The sequence below is a fragment of the Cyprinus carpio genome, chromosome B9, assembly GCF_018340385.1.
Source record: "Cyprinus carpio isolate SPL01 chromosome B9, ASM1834038v1, whole genome shotgun sequence".
Lineage (NCBI taxonomy): Eukaryota > Metazoa > Chordata > Actinopteri > Cypriniformes > Cyprinidae > Cyprinus > Cyprinus carpio.
In genome coordinates this window covers 14,714,447-14,732,139 of record NC_056605.1, presented here as the reverse complement: position 1 = coordinate 14,732,139, position 17,693 = coordinate 14,714,447, and the positions used below count along the sequence as shown (strand labels likewise).

The following is a 17,693-nucleotide window of genomic DNA, read 5'->3' as shown; positions in this document are numbered from 1 at the left end:
TTTAAATTGAAATATTTCCCAATGTTACTGTTTTACTGTATTTCTGACCAAATAAATGCAGTATCGAAGTGATACTTAAAAACTCCAAACCTTTGAAAGGTAATGTATATCCAAATATGTGAGGTATATATTATATGAGAGGTAAAAGTAATAAGTATTATCAGTTTTGAATTTCATTGCTCAGATGTTTCTCTTTCATAGCTGCTATTTACATTCAGTCTCAGATGGTTCCCATAATATTCCTTAGGAAAAGTACAAATAGACATAAATTCAGACTGTTGACAAACAAGAGAATCAAACTATAAAATTATGTATACTAGCTCACATAACTTAAGACTTTAATGGTGTTTTAGTTAAGTTTGAAATTTGAGGAAAAGTATATATTGAAACTGACGACTTTTGATAGCAGACTGATATCTTTGCAAATCTGAGCATAATTTGTGACACTGTTTGAGATTTCCACAGAAAGTCTAAAGGAGATGTGTGATGACTGGAGTATTTGCCAGGAGAAAAAATTACAAGCAACATAAAAGTCTCCATTCGACCTCATTGTTTCTTCTTTCTGATTTACACACTGTATAAAACACTGTTTTCTGTTCTTTTTCTTTTTCCACACAACCGTATTCATAACACAAAAATGTTAGTCTGATTCTGTGAAGAAGGCCATCAATGGTTTCAATATCTGCGTTTCAATTTACCACAAATAACTATGAATGTAGTGCATCATTTCTTGACTCATCAAAACATTATCTGTCACAAGTGATTTGAATAAACTGTAATTAGTGCCTATAATATGCCAAAGCAGCTATAATTACAGTGTCTTTGCCAACATGAGCTCCATATTCAGCCCGAACAGACAGAGAGGCAAACATTGCCGCTTTTGAGTGAGAATGTGATGTTGGTGGTTTTAATCTGTTACGTTTTTTTTTTTTTTTTTTTTTTTTTAGGGAACAGCCCTAGTCCTCTTTTATTTATTCTTACATTGTTCCAAACTTGTATGACTATCTTTCAAAGAACACAAAAGGATGTTTTTTTTCAGAATGTGATTACTTTGTATGTGTAATAAAAGTGAAATTATTCAGTTTGATGTGGTACGTTTAAGTATGCTTAAATAAGATCAGAGAGCTATGGTGGAAAGGAAGAATTAAATTCCATCAAACGCTTGTATGGCTTTGAAGACATGGAATTCAGTATGTAAGTCATATACTATTTTTATGTCTATTTACAACTTGACATCCCTTGTGTAAAAGAGCAGCATGAATATCCTGCTAAACATCTTATTTTATTTTTCACAGAAGCAAGGCTTGGAATGACATGAGGTTAATAAATGATACACAGTCTTGTCTTATATTAGTTAACTATCACTCTCTGTTCCCTTTTGTTCTTACTTTTTTTCCCAAAGGAGTGCGTCTGGGACTCAGTAATGCAACAACCCACAAATAACAGACGCATCAACTCCAGACACATGAAAGTGGCAGAAACTAGGGGTAACCGTGAGAGCTTCACAGCTTCTGACAGATGATCAAAGAGGTGCTGGAGAAAAGCAAGGTGCAGATTATGTTACCAATACACCTGGAGGATCTGGACAGCTCACCTGAACACCTAAACTTTTGTTCTGTCTTTTCCCTGCCTCTCTGCTGACAATGTACTCCAAGACATCTCTGCCCTCTTTTCACAGTACTGATTGAAAACATAATGCCTACTGCAGACCACCACAGTGAAGCAGGTAGGGAGGCTTCTATAGAAGTAAAAATGTTATAGAAATCAAATGAAATCATCCGTCAACAAGGTACTTCTGGAAAAAACTGGACCTAAAAGTCAACAAAAACAGTGACTGAAACAGCACTAGTTACTGAAACCCTTTAAGATCTCTTTAAATCATCATCTTTAAATAACTCAAAAACTGCACAATTTGAGTAATGAATGAATGGACAATTTCCTATTCTTGCTACTCAATGCAGATCCCAGTTATTATAAATAATGAAAAATACTGAATGCTACGAGTGGAAAAAAGGGCAGTCTACCCTTCTATTCACACAATAATGAGGGAAGCATAATGGGTTGAAAATAAAGTAATCTAGTATCATAATTTCTGTCATGGCAGACTTGGTCATACAATGTTAATAATTTAAGACCAAAAATAACATTAAATTATTATGCAAAAGCACCATGAGCCATTCTAAATCCACCCACAATGTAGTATCAAAATTTTACACCAAGCATAGGCATTAGCTTACTGGGACAGTCTTTAGAAAACATTTTGTTTAAATTAAAAGCACAACACTGTATTCACTATATTGGTTACTTTAATTGTATTTGTTTTTCTGTCATAATATAATACTTATATTGAACTTTTTTTCCTTCAATACTTAACCCAAAAAATCTCTTCTCTACTAAAAACATCTTGTACAAAAAATTGCATGGACTATATCATGGGAATAAACTGTATTCAGTATACAGTATGAACTAATTTGTCAGTATTGTCAGTAGTAGTAGTAATAATAAAAATAAAAGTTATAATAATAATATGCTGCTTGGCTTTAAAAAGAAGAAAAACAAATGAACAATCTTTGCAAAGATTCATAATATAATGCAGAAAGCATATATAAAAAGCAAGTATTTGCCACTAAGTTGGTTCTGCTGTCATACTGTTCCACTGAAGAAAATGAAACGGTAGGAAATTTCCTGCATGTTTCTTGAAATACGAAATTTGAGATTAATAGCAACCCATTGATGTACATTTAACATGTTGGCTGACTGACCTATAGAACACGCAACACACTTAAGTAAGTTGCTCCATATTATAGGTAAACAAATGGATCAAAGCACAACAGTTGTGCCTTTGATGTCTGAAGACACATTGTTTGCACCTAACATAAGCGTTGCAGCTATAGTGTGGATGCTCAACAACTGGTTGCAAAATCCTCCCTCACATATTGGCTTCAAAGCACTTATCTCCTGCAATGCAGCTGTTTGAAGAAAAAGCTGAGGGCACAGTCATTGAGTCTCAGCATTGCCCGGAATGGGCACCGATACAGTTCAAGCCTGAGCGTAGGTGGGAATGGATAATCATTTCCCACCCAAAAGACAGCAAATGGGGACAAGTGAGCTTTTTTAACCTCTATGCAAGGATTGTAGAGGCTGGCCATGTGGTAGGCGTACAGTATAATAAAACACTCAGACATATACAAGCTTTGGAGTGGAGATTGGAGATGGTATGAAACAAAAGCCTTCCGGTAAGAGTATGACACTACACAGGATGAGACTGTGAGCACTTACAGCTTCTTGCAATCCAGTAACCTCTGACATTTCTGACAAAAGCTTTGGCATTTCTTCCAGCAATTTCAGCCCAACAAGTTGTCAAGATGGGGCATAACCTTACACTAGCATTAAAATATTTATTCTCCGCCATAATCAGAATTGGAGTCAGACCTCACCCAGACCCAACTTGACCTCTTTCAATTTCCGCTCTTCCAGGCTTGTTTAACACTGTACTGTTCAAGCTAACTATCTTGAATATTGATAGAATAAATGTAGTTGAATATATAGGGGTTACTAATAAATTAATATTGAACTAAACAAATTAAAGGAAAAACAACTTTAAACCTGCATAAGATGGCAAAACTCACAAATTTGAGGTAATCATAGTAATGGGTGAATTTTTATTTTGTACTCATCCATTTTATGAAGAACTTGAAATATTTGATTACGCTAAATCATTGAGTTTAATTATTCCATTTAAAATTATCAGATTAAATATGTCTGATAGTTAAAAATAGTATTTGCTAACTTGCTAATTGGTAACAATGTTTTGCACAAAAAACATTATGTAACACTTTTAGCATTTAGCAGTTACTTTTAAATTAAATTAAATTCATCTAAATTAAAAGAAACCCTTTTATTAAAGTCAGAATAATTAAACAATTTATATTATTTAAAAAAGGATTTTTTTATTTAAAAAAAAAGAAAAACTGAAAAGAAAAACACTAAGTTCTAAATACTCATTGATTATACGTAATATTTCATTGTAAACTATCACCCAACCCTAATATAAATATTGATGTCATAATCTGAAATGTAGCCACATGAGGTACTTGATAAATATTTGATGAAATACATCTAAGATGAGATAGCGCTTGACTCACATACTGTGAAGTGTCCACTGGTGCCACATCCACAGCATTAGTGAAGTTATTCATAAGCACAGCGTCAAATTCCTGCAGCCCAGCACTAGTGTGCACAACGTGATCCTTCACAAAGATGCTGATGGCACGCAGCATGAAGGAAACAAACAGGTGCATGTGAATGTAGTTCCTGGTGCAGTGGAGACGCCTGAAGAAACACAGAAATACACAAGGCTTGTTAGGCAGAGAATTAAAAAGATGGTAGACCTCAAAAAATAACATGCATTTAAGGAAATGAGAAAAAAATGGTTTACACTAAGTAATGTGCTTACATTGTCTCTATATAATGTTAAAATGCTGCTACACTAAAGACAATATTTATATATCCAATGTAGCTTTCAGTCACTGACTAACTGTATGTCACTTAATGTGATGGTGTACTATATTTGTATTTAGTGTACCCATTCAATTTAAATCTGGTCCCTTTTGTGTATAATTTTCACAGGGGACACAGACAGAATGAATGCAATATTAATAACTCAGCTACCATCTGTATACAAAAATCCCCAAAGTCTGACCCATGTTATAAAAGCTTTCTAAATTTAGTACGCTTTAAATATTACTTTAGTAAATGAGGAATTCAAAGGGAGATTGACAAGGTTGATATAATCTTATATAATAAACATAATTTATAATATAATATAATATAATATAATATAATATAATATAATATAATATAATATAATATAATATAATATAATATAATATAATATAATATAATGAGAAATAATCCATTTTAATTATATTAAGCAAGAAATAATTGATGACGGGCCATTAAATTCTTAGAAAATAATGGCCGTTACACCTCGGGTGTGCATTATTTTCCAAGAATTCAATGGACTAAAGTCAATAATTCCACCTATACTACGATTACCAAACCTCAAGTCATTGATCAGACTATATATTTCAAGGCATTTTTCTGGTTTTTGTACTGAAAATGCTATGGTGAGTATAATTTCTTCCACGTCTCATCCAGTGCCTCTGTTGATAATTCCAAACCGTCATTTTAGACCTAGTAATAAAGGTTTGAGCCGGCACTGATAGCAGACTAATGCAGCTAATAACTATATATATGTTTTGGTACTTTTGCTGTTTTAGGCTTGAAATAAATCAAATCATTTGCCGAAGTGATATGGACATGTAATGCAGTCAAGACCTGCCTGGAACTACGTTCACCGTGCGCTTCCCTAAAATAATTGCACACCTTAGAACGATCGTCAGCCGATCAGATTCGTCATTCAATGGTCCTGAAAGGGACTTTGGTACAATTAGATTTATGCAGTGAGGGATTGCTTTAACCATGAAGGATAACATAATGAGGTGTTTCATATATTTATATATTTGTAACAGCCTTCACAATGAAAGTGTGCCAATGATGGCTTAATATGCTCTATAGATTGGTAGCTCATTAGGTTTTCTTAGAACGCCATTGTGTACTGAAGGAGAGTGTGTCTTCATCTTCTGTGTGTATTTCTGATTAGCGTTAGAAAAAACACTACATGTTGAAAGCAGGCTTGACTCCTGTACTTCAACACCACTTTGGCTGCCACTTTCAAAAATACTCCTCAGGAGCCAATGCATTGACAGGTGTATTTCGTCAGCAATTACTGAGGTCAATCCACTGCATCAGACACGTCAAAGTGCATAAGAACACTCACATATTCTACTGTATACAGCACCTTGGATGGGATTTCTTTGTCATAATTTATTTAGCTCAAATGTCTTTTGATTTGCTACAGCTCTCATGTCAAAAGCTTAAACAACATTCTTACCTCATCTACAGTTTTCACATAACATTTCACAGCAAAATTTTATATTATATTCATTTAAAACTAAAACCAAAAACAAATAAAACTAATACCAATAAAAAAAATCATCAATAAAATAAATACTATCAATAATACAAATAATAATAATAATAATTATATATATATATATATATATATATATATATGAGTACAAATAAGTACAATAGTGCCAAACAATTATTTGATGTTTTTGTTACTTTTTAAATTTAGACATTTAATATACCATCTAATTGTGGCATTACCCCATACAGAGTGAAAACTTTCTTATCTTATGGCCCAACCAATAACAGTGGAGGAGCTGAATATGTATATTCAATATATATTTATATATTATAATATATATTTCAATATGTATAACAAATTAAATATACCATCCGAATGAATGAACCTGTAAGCAATAATCCTGCAATGTAATGTTGCTCTCCGCTTTCATATTTTAAAAACCAAGCCACTCTTTTTTTTTTTTTTTATCTCAAGCCATGGGTAAATTTCCAATCAATTTAATAATATATTTTTTTTTTTTTCAGTGGTCTATCTTCAACAGATAATGAGAAAATGCGAGAAGGCACTTTCTTTACTGTGTGAATAGTATTGGCATGTGACATCTAACAGCACGTTCTATAACCGAACTCAAGACGCATCCGATAAGCTGCTAATGGAGCATAAGTAAAGAGAGAGAAAAAACAGACACAGCAGCCCTGATTCTCATTTGTGGAATTACAATATGATATAAACAGAAATATAATATTAGACTTGAGGGTGTAAGAAAACTATTTAAAGCATTAAGAAAACTCTTTTTCTTGCAGTTTATGAGAAGAAGTACATCAGACACACGTTCAAATTTAGACAGTTACTCACCTGAAGTATCCAATAATAAAAATAGCCACTAGAAGAGAGCTGAAGGAAACTGCATAGCCCACTGTGTACATGATGTGCAGCCTTTCGAAAAAGACCTGCTGTGGGGACAAAGACATAGCGTGTCAAACCACGAGTGATCTCTGTCCATTAAAGACAAATGACTGTAATATAGCTTACTCTCTTTTTGTTGGGTTCTGGGGATTTAATGCATTCAGTGTAGTTGACCCAGGTCTTGTTTGAGCTTTCTGCAAGCACCCAAGAACCATTAGAGTCACACCTCCTGTAAGCGTGTGCTGAAAGAGTGATAAAAACTTTGCTGAACATGAACTTTGCAAATTCTAGCATACTGCACAGTATGTTGCCTATTAACTGTAAGAAATACTATGCGAAACAGTAAACATTATGCAACAATAAAAGTTTGAAACTGTAGTAAATGTTATTTAATTTGACGTTTTTAAAGGATTAGTTTGTCCCAAAATAAAAATTATGTCATCAATTACTCACCCTCATGTCTTTCCAAACCCGTAAGACCTTCGTTCATCTTCGGAACTCAGATGAAGATATTTTTGATTAAGAAAACAAAAATAACATAATTTACTCAACCATTTTTCTCCCCCGAGTTACTTCTTCCACCATTTTAGAGAGTATTATAATGCATACGGACACTTTCCCCTAAGCGTAAACAATGCTTATTAAACAAATTTTGTTCATGCGCATGCTTTCCCCCCAAACGTAAACAACACTGATTACGTCCAATATGTTCTTGGGTACTCTCCAAAATGGCGGAAGACGTAACTCGGGGGATAAAAATGGTTGAGTAAATTATGTTATTTTTGTTTTCTTTGCGAAAAAAAAAAAAAGTATTCTTGTAGCATCGCAAAACTGAAGTTTTACCGATGTATTTACTATGTTTCTGGACCTGGGAACAGTTGTGTTGCTGTCTATGGAGGGTCAGATAGCTCTCCGGTTTCATAAAAAAATATCTTAATTTGTGTTCTGAAGATGAACAAAGGTCATTTTTTGGTTTGGAATGACATGAGGGTGAGTAATTAATGAAAGAATTTTCATTTTGGGGTGAGCTAACCCTTTAATGTTTTTCCCCAAAAAGAAAAGAAAAGAAAAGAAAAGAAAAGAAAAGAAAAGAAAAGAAAAGAAAAGAAAAGAAAAGAAAAGAAAAGAAAAGAAAAGAAAAGAAAAGAAAAGAAGGGTAAAATTAAAGGGAAAATCAATAAAGTTGCATTGTGGATATTCCATGCATTCAGAAAATGTGCATATGTACAGTACATACAGTAGTATAGGCCTACATACTACACACTATGAGAAGTATTGTAGTATGTGCTTTCAAACATAAGATTCATTAATAAAATGCACTAATAATACATAATTTGTCAACCAGTAGAGATTTTGGACTATCGTCTCTATCGCAATTATTCGATCATGTGACATTGCTGTGCTACATGGTCACAAAAACCTATTATTTGCATGCATTTTTTAAGCATTGTGGTTTAAAATCGGGTGAGTTATTTTTGTGTTTTATTTTGTGAGTTATTTTTGAACAGTTAAATACACACTTGTATGTATAAAAATGACTGTTTTTGTTTTTTTCAAGTATCCTTGTAAACAATCATTTAGGTCTTAAATGAAAGCAAACAGCTGCGAAAGAAAACACATGTGTAAGAGTATATTGGATCAGTGCAGCTCTTAAAGTGACAGCAGTCTAATATTCCTGCTGTCTGTCATTCATTTTAATCACACAACAAAAAGTTTGACCAACGTACGGAAGCCCTAAGAGGCCCTAAATTATTGTTATGGTTCTCTCTGGTTTTCTCTTTGAATTATTATTTTTCTCATTATCTCAAAATAACAAAAGTTGTTTTTCTCATGATGTCTGGCCCATCTGACAGCAGCACTATAGACTAACCAAAATACACAAATATCATTAAGTTACTTCTGCTACTTCTAAATAAATAAAGCAGTAATGATGTCATCAAATCAAATCGAGTCTGTTTTGATCAGGAACTGTCCTACATATAATGCAGATGGCCTATTGAATATTACTAAAAAATAACAAACAAATTATGTAATTTGTTTTGTAAATAAAATGAAGACATTCTGCATCTACTTGCGTTGTTGAATGCTCTGTTGTTAGACTGTCACTGAAAAAAATCAGTAATTGATAAGTACACTATGTTTGTGTATATATATATATTATATATATATATATATATATATATATATATATATAACCTTTTTGCTGAAATATCTACAACATTAACAACAAATAAGAGCACACAGTTTATCTATCGATCAGATGTGTGGGAACATTGTGTTCGTCACTGTAGCAACAGCAGAGTCTGGTGCATTTTGTTTCAGAATTAAACAATAATTGTAAAATAAAAGCAACTTTTGATATGTTGAATAACAAGAAAATTACTTTGTGATAACAAGAAAGAAAAACATCTAGGCTATAACAATCCAGAAGTCTCTTATGGCTTAAATACAAAGGCCTATTCAATGGATTATTTTTTATTTTTATTATCTTCAACCTCAAAACTAGTTCAAATACCTTTTATACCAACCCATATTATAGACTTCTTATCTGCGTATGAGTGTAGTCAGTTGTTCTTACATATAAAGCTCAAATTAAGAAATATTACAGCTAACAATCATGCATGTTAAACAACTGGCAGAAAAAACTAAGGATGATGAGAAATATTTCAAACCTGCATGGTTGAAATCATAGATGTATCTGGGGCAGGGGGTCTTGGTCAGAGTTCCAGGGAAGCCTTGTGGCCAACATATCAATCCATCCCACTCTGGGACACACACACCAACTGAGAGCAGAACAGTTTCAGAGCAGAGATGTCAATTCACAGAAGAGCAAGATATGACACGTAAAATCATAGAATCTTGCAGCATAACGTGACACCTAGCACATTTTCATTCCTTCCTGATTTTTCGAGTAGATTCTATAGCAAGACAAACATGAAATGAGCTATAGTATAGTAAAAGCCCAGCATGAAACTGTCATACATCCTTCCCATCTCCAAATGAATCATGCTTTCCTTTGGAGAAAAGCTGCTAAATTTAAAACTATTACTTGTAGTATCATCTGAACACCTACGGGAGATGTCGGGCATGGATAGTGGATTATATCCAACTGGCATGGCCTAACATGCAACAAGTGTGCTTGTATAATAAATGAATTGTTTAATTACATTATGAATACTGAACTTGATCAATGTACTTATCATTTTGTGCTAAAACAATCAAACAATTTATAATTATAACAATGACTGTAATGATTTCTATTGAAATAAAAAGATGCTGAATTGCTGCAATTAATGTTAGATAGTTGAAGACATTGAATAAATCAGCAGAGGTTTCAACAGAGTCAGTCCAGCAGCCGCAGAGTTCTGCCGGCATGAGACCACATAAGCAATGAAGCGTTAAGTTTGAAAACATTAGCCAATGAAGTTCTTTCAAACTGTTCATTCGGAATGATTTTTAAAAAAAGTATTGTGCAGTTCTGATACTATTTTAAATCAACATGAATTTGTTATCTAAGTGAAACATGAAACAAGAAGACAATGTAAAATGGGATTTGAGTTCATCCATCAGGAAAAATGATGCAAAATCATGAAAACTCCTGAAATGTCAGCATGCCAGGTTCAATTATTATACAACCTCCTGGTCACAGGAACATGCAATGTAACTACAACCTTCTGTTATTTCAAATTTGTGCATTTACAAATTTTGGGGGTCATAACAATTTAAAAGTGTTATCACATTAGTGAGATTTCAGATAGATTTATGGGCAAAAAAGGTCCATTGTCTTTTGTCAATAGTGTAGCAATGTATGAAACACAGCTCACTGAAAAGTCACTTTTAAACCAAGCAGGTTTCTGTTGGTCAATGAGTTAAATTCACATGACCAACCCAACCAAGCGAAATATTAAATCTTTTGCCCTCACACAAGATTGCATGGATTCCTATAGAAATGACAACGGTAGATGTGACAGCACATTAATTTAATATTATTTAATTTTATGGACATGTTAAAACATTGTTATAAACTACACAAATGATCTTAAAGGTCTTCATTAATGCCAAATTAATAAAATTAAAAAAAATCTAGTTTAAGGTTTAATTGTAAAATGATGTTTAGCACATCCACTAAAAAAAATGTAAAATTGATTTTGATCTTTTAAGCATACAAATATCAGATTGTTCTTTTGTAATCTCATACCCTAGGTGATGTCACCTGCTGACCTCTCTTTAGAAAATACATATGTATTAATAAAGCAGGGTAAAATCGAATTTACATTAACTTACGTTGGCAGAAGAAAGCTCAGAAACCAAAAGAACCCATGCACATTAAAAAAAAAAATACTCAATTAAACTACACATTTCTCCTAGTGCAGATTAGCTCTAATCAATCCAGACGTGTTGTCATGCGCCAGTTTGAAAATGAAATATGTTTGTACTGTAGATAGAAGTCATTGCACCCACGTCCTCTGCACATAATTTCCTTGTACAGAATATAATTATTTTTATCTCCTTGAATTACACATAACTCTATAACCTATGACGTTAAGATTAAAGAGAGATGAGAGTAAGCCAAATGAATATTTTTGAGTTGCCAGGACACTACTGATAAAACGGCCAGGGAGGCCATTATAATGAGTCATCTCCAACAGAGCTTTTTTCCCTGTTATGCCTTATCACTTGTAACAAGTTTATAATGAAGCTAAATTAATTAACAAACTGTGCAGTGCCTAATCAAGAGCTGCCCATTAGAAAGGTCTTGAAGGAGTCTCATTAGCTGTACGCGTTCTTTTACGTATACAAACCTCATGTGACTGAGCTGACTCATTCAAGCTTTATGCAAAACAAGTTTTGGCAGAGATGCTGATGGTCATACTTCTGGTGAATATGTTACTTTTTCTAGATGAACTGTGGTGCACAACAACAGTAGCTGAAGCTGAGAATTGAAAAGGACAATTAATCAAAAGCTTTGTGAAAGAAACGTAGAATGGAAACGGTATCTACCTGCAGGGTCGTCTGTGGAGATCTTCTGTAGACACTGCAGCTTCGCATCCAGCAGCATCTGCACCTGTTCTTCAGCTGTAATCTCATCTTCACCTGCCTGTCCAAAACAAAATGCTTGTTTTTATTTCTTCATTGTGTACTGAATCTTCTAAAGCCATCAGATAGCTTTATCTGAGGATGTAATCTGCAAATGTCATTTTATTTTCCAGTATCGGCCCATCAAGGCATATTTTAGATCAATTAGGAAACTCCATTGATTCACAAATCAGATTTAAAGTCTCTTTTCTAAGATACTTAGCCTAAATAATTTTATCGGGAGTGTTCATGTGAGTGCTGCAGCAGTCTTAGGTCCACCCCAAATGCTCTTATTGGCTGAGACACGTGATGACGCCCATCCCAAGCCAGTACTGATCAACATCCCACCCCTCCTGTGACCCATGGTCTGTCTGCATCCTAATTTTTTGAGATAGGAATTTTGGATTTTCATGAGCTGTATGCCAAAATCATCAGTATTAAAACAATAAAAGACCTGAAATATTTCAGTTGGTGTGCAATGAATCTAAAATATATGAAAGTTTAATTTTTATCATTACATTATGGAAAATGATGAAATTGAAAATGAACTTTTTCACAATATGCTAATTTTTTGAGAAGGACCTGTATATATATATATATATATATATATATATATATATATATATATATATATATATATATATACTGGCTCTGATTATCATAACTTCTACTTACCGCTTGCTCCATTCCAGCAAATCAATTTTTATGAATGAATGAATGACTTGAATTTTTTTTTTATTGAATTATTCACAACTTAAATATAAAACTATGTTGGATTTCAGCCACTAAAAATGCAAGCCCTGAAAATACAAGGCATTATAATGCAAGCACTGTTAATGCAATGCATTATTTTTTCAGTTAGAGCAATTCAACGTGTTTTTTTTTTTGTTTGTTTGTTTGTTTCAAAGACATTTGTGATTATTTTTCTTCCATACAGGTGGAATGTTTGGTGCTTTTCCAGCAGTATGCAATTTAATAATAGCCGTGCAGCTTCCTTGACGTTCATCAAGCAACACTGTGAGACTGCTGACAGTGTTCTAGTCAGATGGGCAAACCTGCTTGTGCATTTCAAATACCTGAAGTGATTCAAAAAACATGTCTAAACAATCAATAAGTGATTAAAGCTTAGAATGGAAACTATTCTGAGATTGATCGGTTACAATATATGTCCTCCAATTTGGCACAGGAAAAAAAACTGGGTAGGAGGTTACAATTGTATCACTTTAATATAAAACCCTGTCTGTATTACACATACTGTACATGTAGCAAAACTACACCATACAGGTATCATTCAAATGAAATATTGAGAAATAAGCTTCCTACATCTTGTTGCTAGGACATCGCGGTTATTTGTGAATCTTATTAGTGTCATTTAAACTGAATTTTGCATGATTAGTGCTGTTCTCAAAAGCAATGCAATGTACATTTTCACTACAGCTGATTTTTATGTTAAACCAGGAACTGAGAGAAAAGCATGTTCACTGTAAAAAGTGTAAATGTCCACCTTATGGCACCACTTCTACCGGATTGACCTTTAAGATGGCTTTGGTGAAACTTGCTGTTTCACATTAAACTCAAAACACTGGGGTATTCGTTAACACTTGTTAATCTTAAGTCTGTGCATTAAGAACTACATTAAGAACTGCCACTTAATGTAATGTGCAATAGGTTTCTTTATTCATCATGTGTTTCTTTGTTCTTCAAAGAATTCACTTTGTTTCTGCAATAATACGACATGTAGGAACTTTGCACTTTCTTTTTTATACATCACTGATGTTACTTTTGTGTTAATTTAGTAAAAAGCTGAAAGTGGTCACTATATCTACATTTTCTTTTAACTAGTGTTGATTTTAAATATCTGGTATATATTTTGTAACAATAGCTGTTCTATCCTGATCATACTGTATCTTCGTCACTGGGGGGCGGACGATCACATTTATGCATGCATTAATTGCTTGCTAAATTATTACTGTAACTTGCTGGCAATGTAGTGGGAATAAGTTTCAGTTGTTTAAAGGTAATAATTAACATGCACAAGACATGCAATATGACCAAGCTGACCCTCATGGAATATAAATCTTACAAAGCATTACTAGTCTAACTGTGCTGTGCTGATAACGGCACAATGTTGACATCATTTTTTGGTGTAGCAAAGGACATACAGTAGCATATACCGATATGAAAGTGACTACCGGTATTATGTTGTTCCACCATATGGATTTTGCTGTACCGTGGATTCACGAATTCATATTTTGCATTTATATAGTTTTGTTCAGTTTGGCAACGCTTTGCAAATTTGAACACAAATGATGATAAAGAGTCAAGGCTGAACGTTTTTGTCCTCTGTGTGCAACGCCGTACTACACAGGCATTAGTAATCAAACACAGAGCATTGTAACAGACCAAATTAATAGAGCGCAAATCGCCTACTCCAGTGGTTTCCAAATTGAGGGATAATGCACAGTCACCTGCAGGGTGATAAAGACAACACTGCGTAATTTTCCCACTTATCATGCGGCCACTTGTCTGATAAGTAAATAACTGAACACAAAATATTAATTTGACATATTTTAATTACCTCTACAACATGACTCGCAGTAACCGCTTGAGCGTTGCGTTATCAGTTGTAGCAGTCGTGGTTCTATCAATAACAGATCACTAGATGGCGCGACTGAAAAATCAGAGTTGCATTGCAGGGAGCCATGTAGAAATATAAATGAATGATGCATGGTTCTGCTCTAAGCATGAAAGTTACAAGTTTGTGAAAATACTGCCAGTGCCAGGTAAACGTAAAGCAGATTATGAATATACTAAAGATTCACAAATTTTAAAACAACATGTCTATACCAGACGCGAGCGGCATGACGTGACAAAAGAAATAGAAGCCAGTGATGTTCTCTGCTGTGGATGCGACGCGACACCACAAACCCATGACAGTAAACTGATGCCGCATTCTATTTCTGACGAACTCCAGCGCTCTGACACAAAGGACCAAATCAAATATTCATTAGAGAATCGTTAAAAAATTGTTTCCTCAAAAATATTAAGCAGCATAAATGTTTACAACATTGATAATAATCAGAAATGTTTCTTGAGCAGCAAATCAGCATATTCAAATGATTTCTGAAGGATCATGTGACACTGAAGACTGGAGTAATGATGCTGAAAATTCAGCTTTGATCACAGGAATACAGTAGCCTATATGTTAAAATAAAAAAATTGGGAACCACTGGCCTACTCAAACACACAATATTTTATTTAATTTATTTAATTCATACAGGCCTACCTCATGTTGCACGTTTGCACTAAAAAAAAAAAAAAAAAAAAAAAAAAAAAAACAATGGCACAATAAGAAAAGACTTTTTCAGGTCTATGTATAATCCCTCACTTTTTTTTAGTTAAAATATTTTGGCTGTAAAAATTTTTTTTTTCTAATATCGTAATATAATATCGATATAGCCTGGACAGTGTAAAATATTTTGATAAGAATTTATGTCATATTGCCCACCCCTAATTCAGGCTGATTTAAAAAAAGGGTGCATTAAACAGAAATCATACTGCAAAACAACATACAATTAATTTAGTTCATTGATGCATGAATAAATGCACATGCCACTGAAGTGTGTTTTTATGCATCATTTCACCCACTGCACAGGTCTATATGTGCTCACTTGAGTGACTGCATTTACTGGTCTGGAATGACAGAACAAGAGTGAACAATGCTTCAACAACATATGATGACAAGCTAAAAAAAAAAGGTATGCATATTGTATAGATTCCATACCCACTGTAAAAAAAATAAATAAATAAAATAAAATAAAATAATATTGGAAATGCTTGTTACCTTATTACCACTCAATATGGTCAGGTTGATTCAGTCATATTAAATAATATTATTGAATTAAATTCACATGAGGCAGATTTTAGGTCACCTGAAAACACGTTTTTATAGTCAGGCAGTAGCAACTCTTTATAAAGTATAATCAGGATTATTAGTTTAGGAGAGACGGAAAGGGCTGTGAAACACACCAAGCTTTTACCAAAACCTCCACTGTTCCATTCCATTTCTCAGAGGCTGATATTAGGGATGAGGATTGCAGCTTTCATGCAAAACAAAACAAACAAACAAAAAAAAAACGGAGCTGGCTGTGCACTTACATCTGAATCATAGTTCAGACAATATCACCTGCATTTTAAAAATGTGGGACCGTATATACTCAACTGGCTTTATTCAGCAAAAGAGAGTTTAAGGATCAGATTAAGAAAGACTCATTTGCACTTTATTGAGTTGTACGATGTAGTTTCAACAAAATATAGCAGAATGACCATTCCCATTTAAAATTGGATTTTGAATGAAATGTAAAACACATAAACGTTTTTTTTTTTAAATCCATATAATAATAATGACAGATCTAGAATCAAAATGAATAGACTGATACCCATACATACATGAATACTTACATAGGCTAGATACATTTACATAATGTGTTTAAAGTGTTTAAATAAAGTGTATGTTAAAATGCTGTGGTTGAAATCAAACACTGACAGGTCTACAATTGTTCAGTCAAATCGAGTCCCAACTTTGGCAGATAGTTTGCTTTAATTAAATTTCTTTTATTATCGTCTACCATAAAAACTCAAAAAGGAATTCGCATAGAATAATACAAAACACGTCTTAAACATGTATATGCAGTATGCACTGAGTTGTTTTGAGTGTTTAACATTTTTAATGGTTAAAGAAAAAATAGTCACGATGACACGCCTGGATAGACCCAGTGTCTTACCTGAGCATCAGCTAATGTCCAGAACAGAATCACTTTGGCGAAGTACAGGAGACAGTCCCTCATGTTTCTGAGATTTTTTCGAGATAACAAGCAGTCTCCTTCCCTTAAGACTTTGTGTATCTCCTCACACCCCCCAACGACCATGATCTTCTCATGTCATCAGTGAAAAACATCGTTAATTCTCCCCGAAATATTTTCTTCAGTTTCGAATAAAAAGAACAGAATCACAAGACGTCGTTGTTCTGCGAAGTTCAAATACGTTCACATCTTCTTCGCAGAAAAAAAGCGTAACTTAAAATCAAAGCAGCTGAAAGTTTGCAAGAGTATAGCCTACTCCACGAAGAAATCCCTTCGGTCAGTTCTGCTGGCGGACTCACAGTGAGTGAGATGAGGCGCTTGAATGAGAGACGCTCCTCCCGTCACGAAAATGCGAGCGTCTCACTCTCACTAACGATGGGCGGATCGATCTGCCTGTTGAGTTTATCGCGATGATTGGTCCTTCTCACATCAGTAATATCGACACTAAGTGTTTTAACTAGTGCGTTCTTCCTTCCTTTATTTATTTTTTCTCAAAAATGAATGTGTATCAAGAGCGCGAAAGTGAAAACATGAATCATATGAACAAACAGTTGTATAGGTTAGGAACTATTTGTCCTTCCGCTCATCTCTCGACACAGAAATACGGACGCAGTGATAAGCAGCGCTTACACGTCATGTCTTCAAAGTTGAGACAGAAATAACGTCTTTAACTTTCTGTAAGTTGTTAAATGATTCTTCGCGTTCTGCAATTGATGTTAATAAATGAAACACTAATGACGGCTTCCAAATCATATTGTTAATTACCCAGTTTATCCTCCAACAGGCTAATTACAATGGAATTCTGTCAAAAACGAAAAATCAGACATATCAAACCTGTGTTTTTATTTTCTCTG

At 33.8% G+C, this 17,693-nt stretch overlaps 1 protein-coding gene across 1 annotated transcript in view; it reads right to left on the bottom strand.

The window, feature by feature from the left end:
* Positions 1 to 17,283, bottom strand: part of LOC109098352 (parathyroid hormone 2 receptor-like) — an 80,151-nt gene extending 62,868 nt beyond the window's left edge. The window contains exons 1-6 of the mRNA XM_042731113.1: positions 16,762 to 17,283; positions 11,903 to 11,999; positions 9,574 to 9,684; positions 7,028 to 7,143; positions 6,851 to 6,948; positions 4,146 to 4,332 (exon numbers count right to left, since the gene is read on the bottom strand). Coding sequence (XP_042587047.1) covers positions 4,146 to 4,332; positions 6,851 to 6,948; positions 7,028 to 7,143; positions 9,574 to 9,684; positions 11,903 to 11,999; positions 16,762 to 16,905 — 753 coding nt within the window. The 5' untranslated portion in view covers positions 16,906 to 17,283. The remainder of the gene's footprint in view (positions 1 to 4,145; positions 4,333 to 6,850; positions 6,949 to 7,027; positions 7,144 to 9,573; positions 9,685 to 11,902; positions 12,000 to 16,761) is intronic.
* Positions 17,284 to 17,693: the final 410 nt, after the last annotated feature.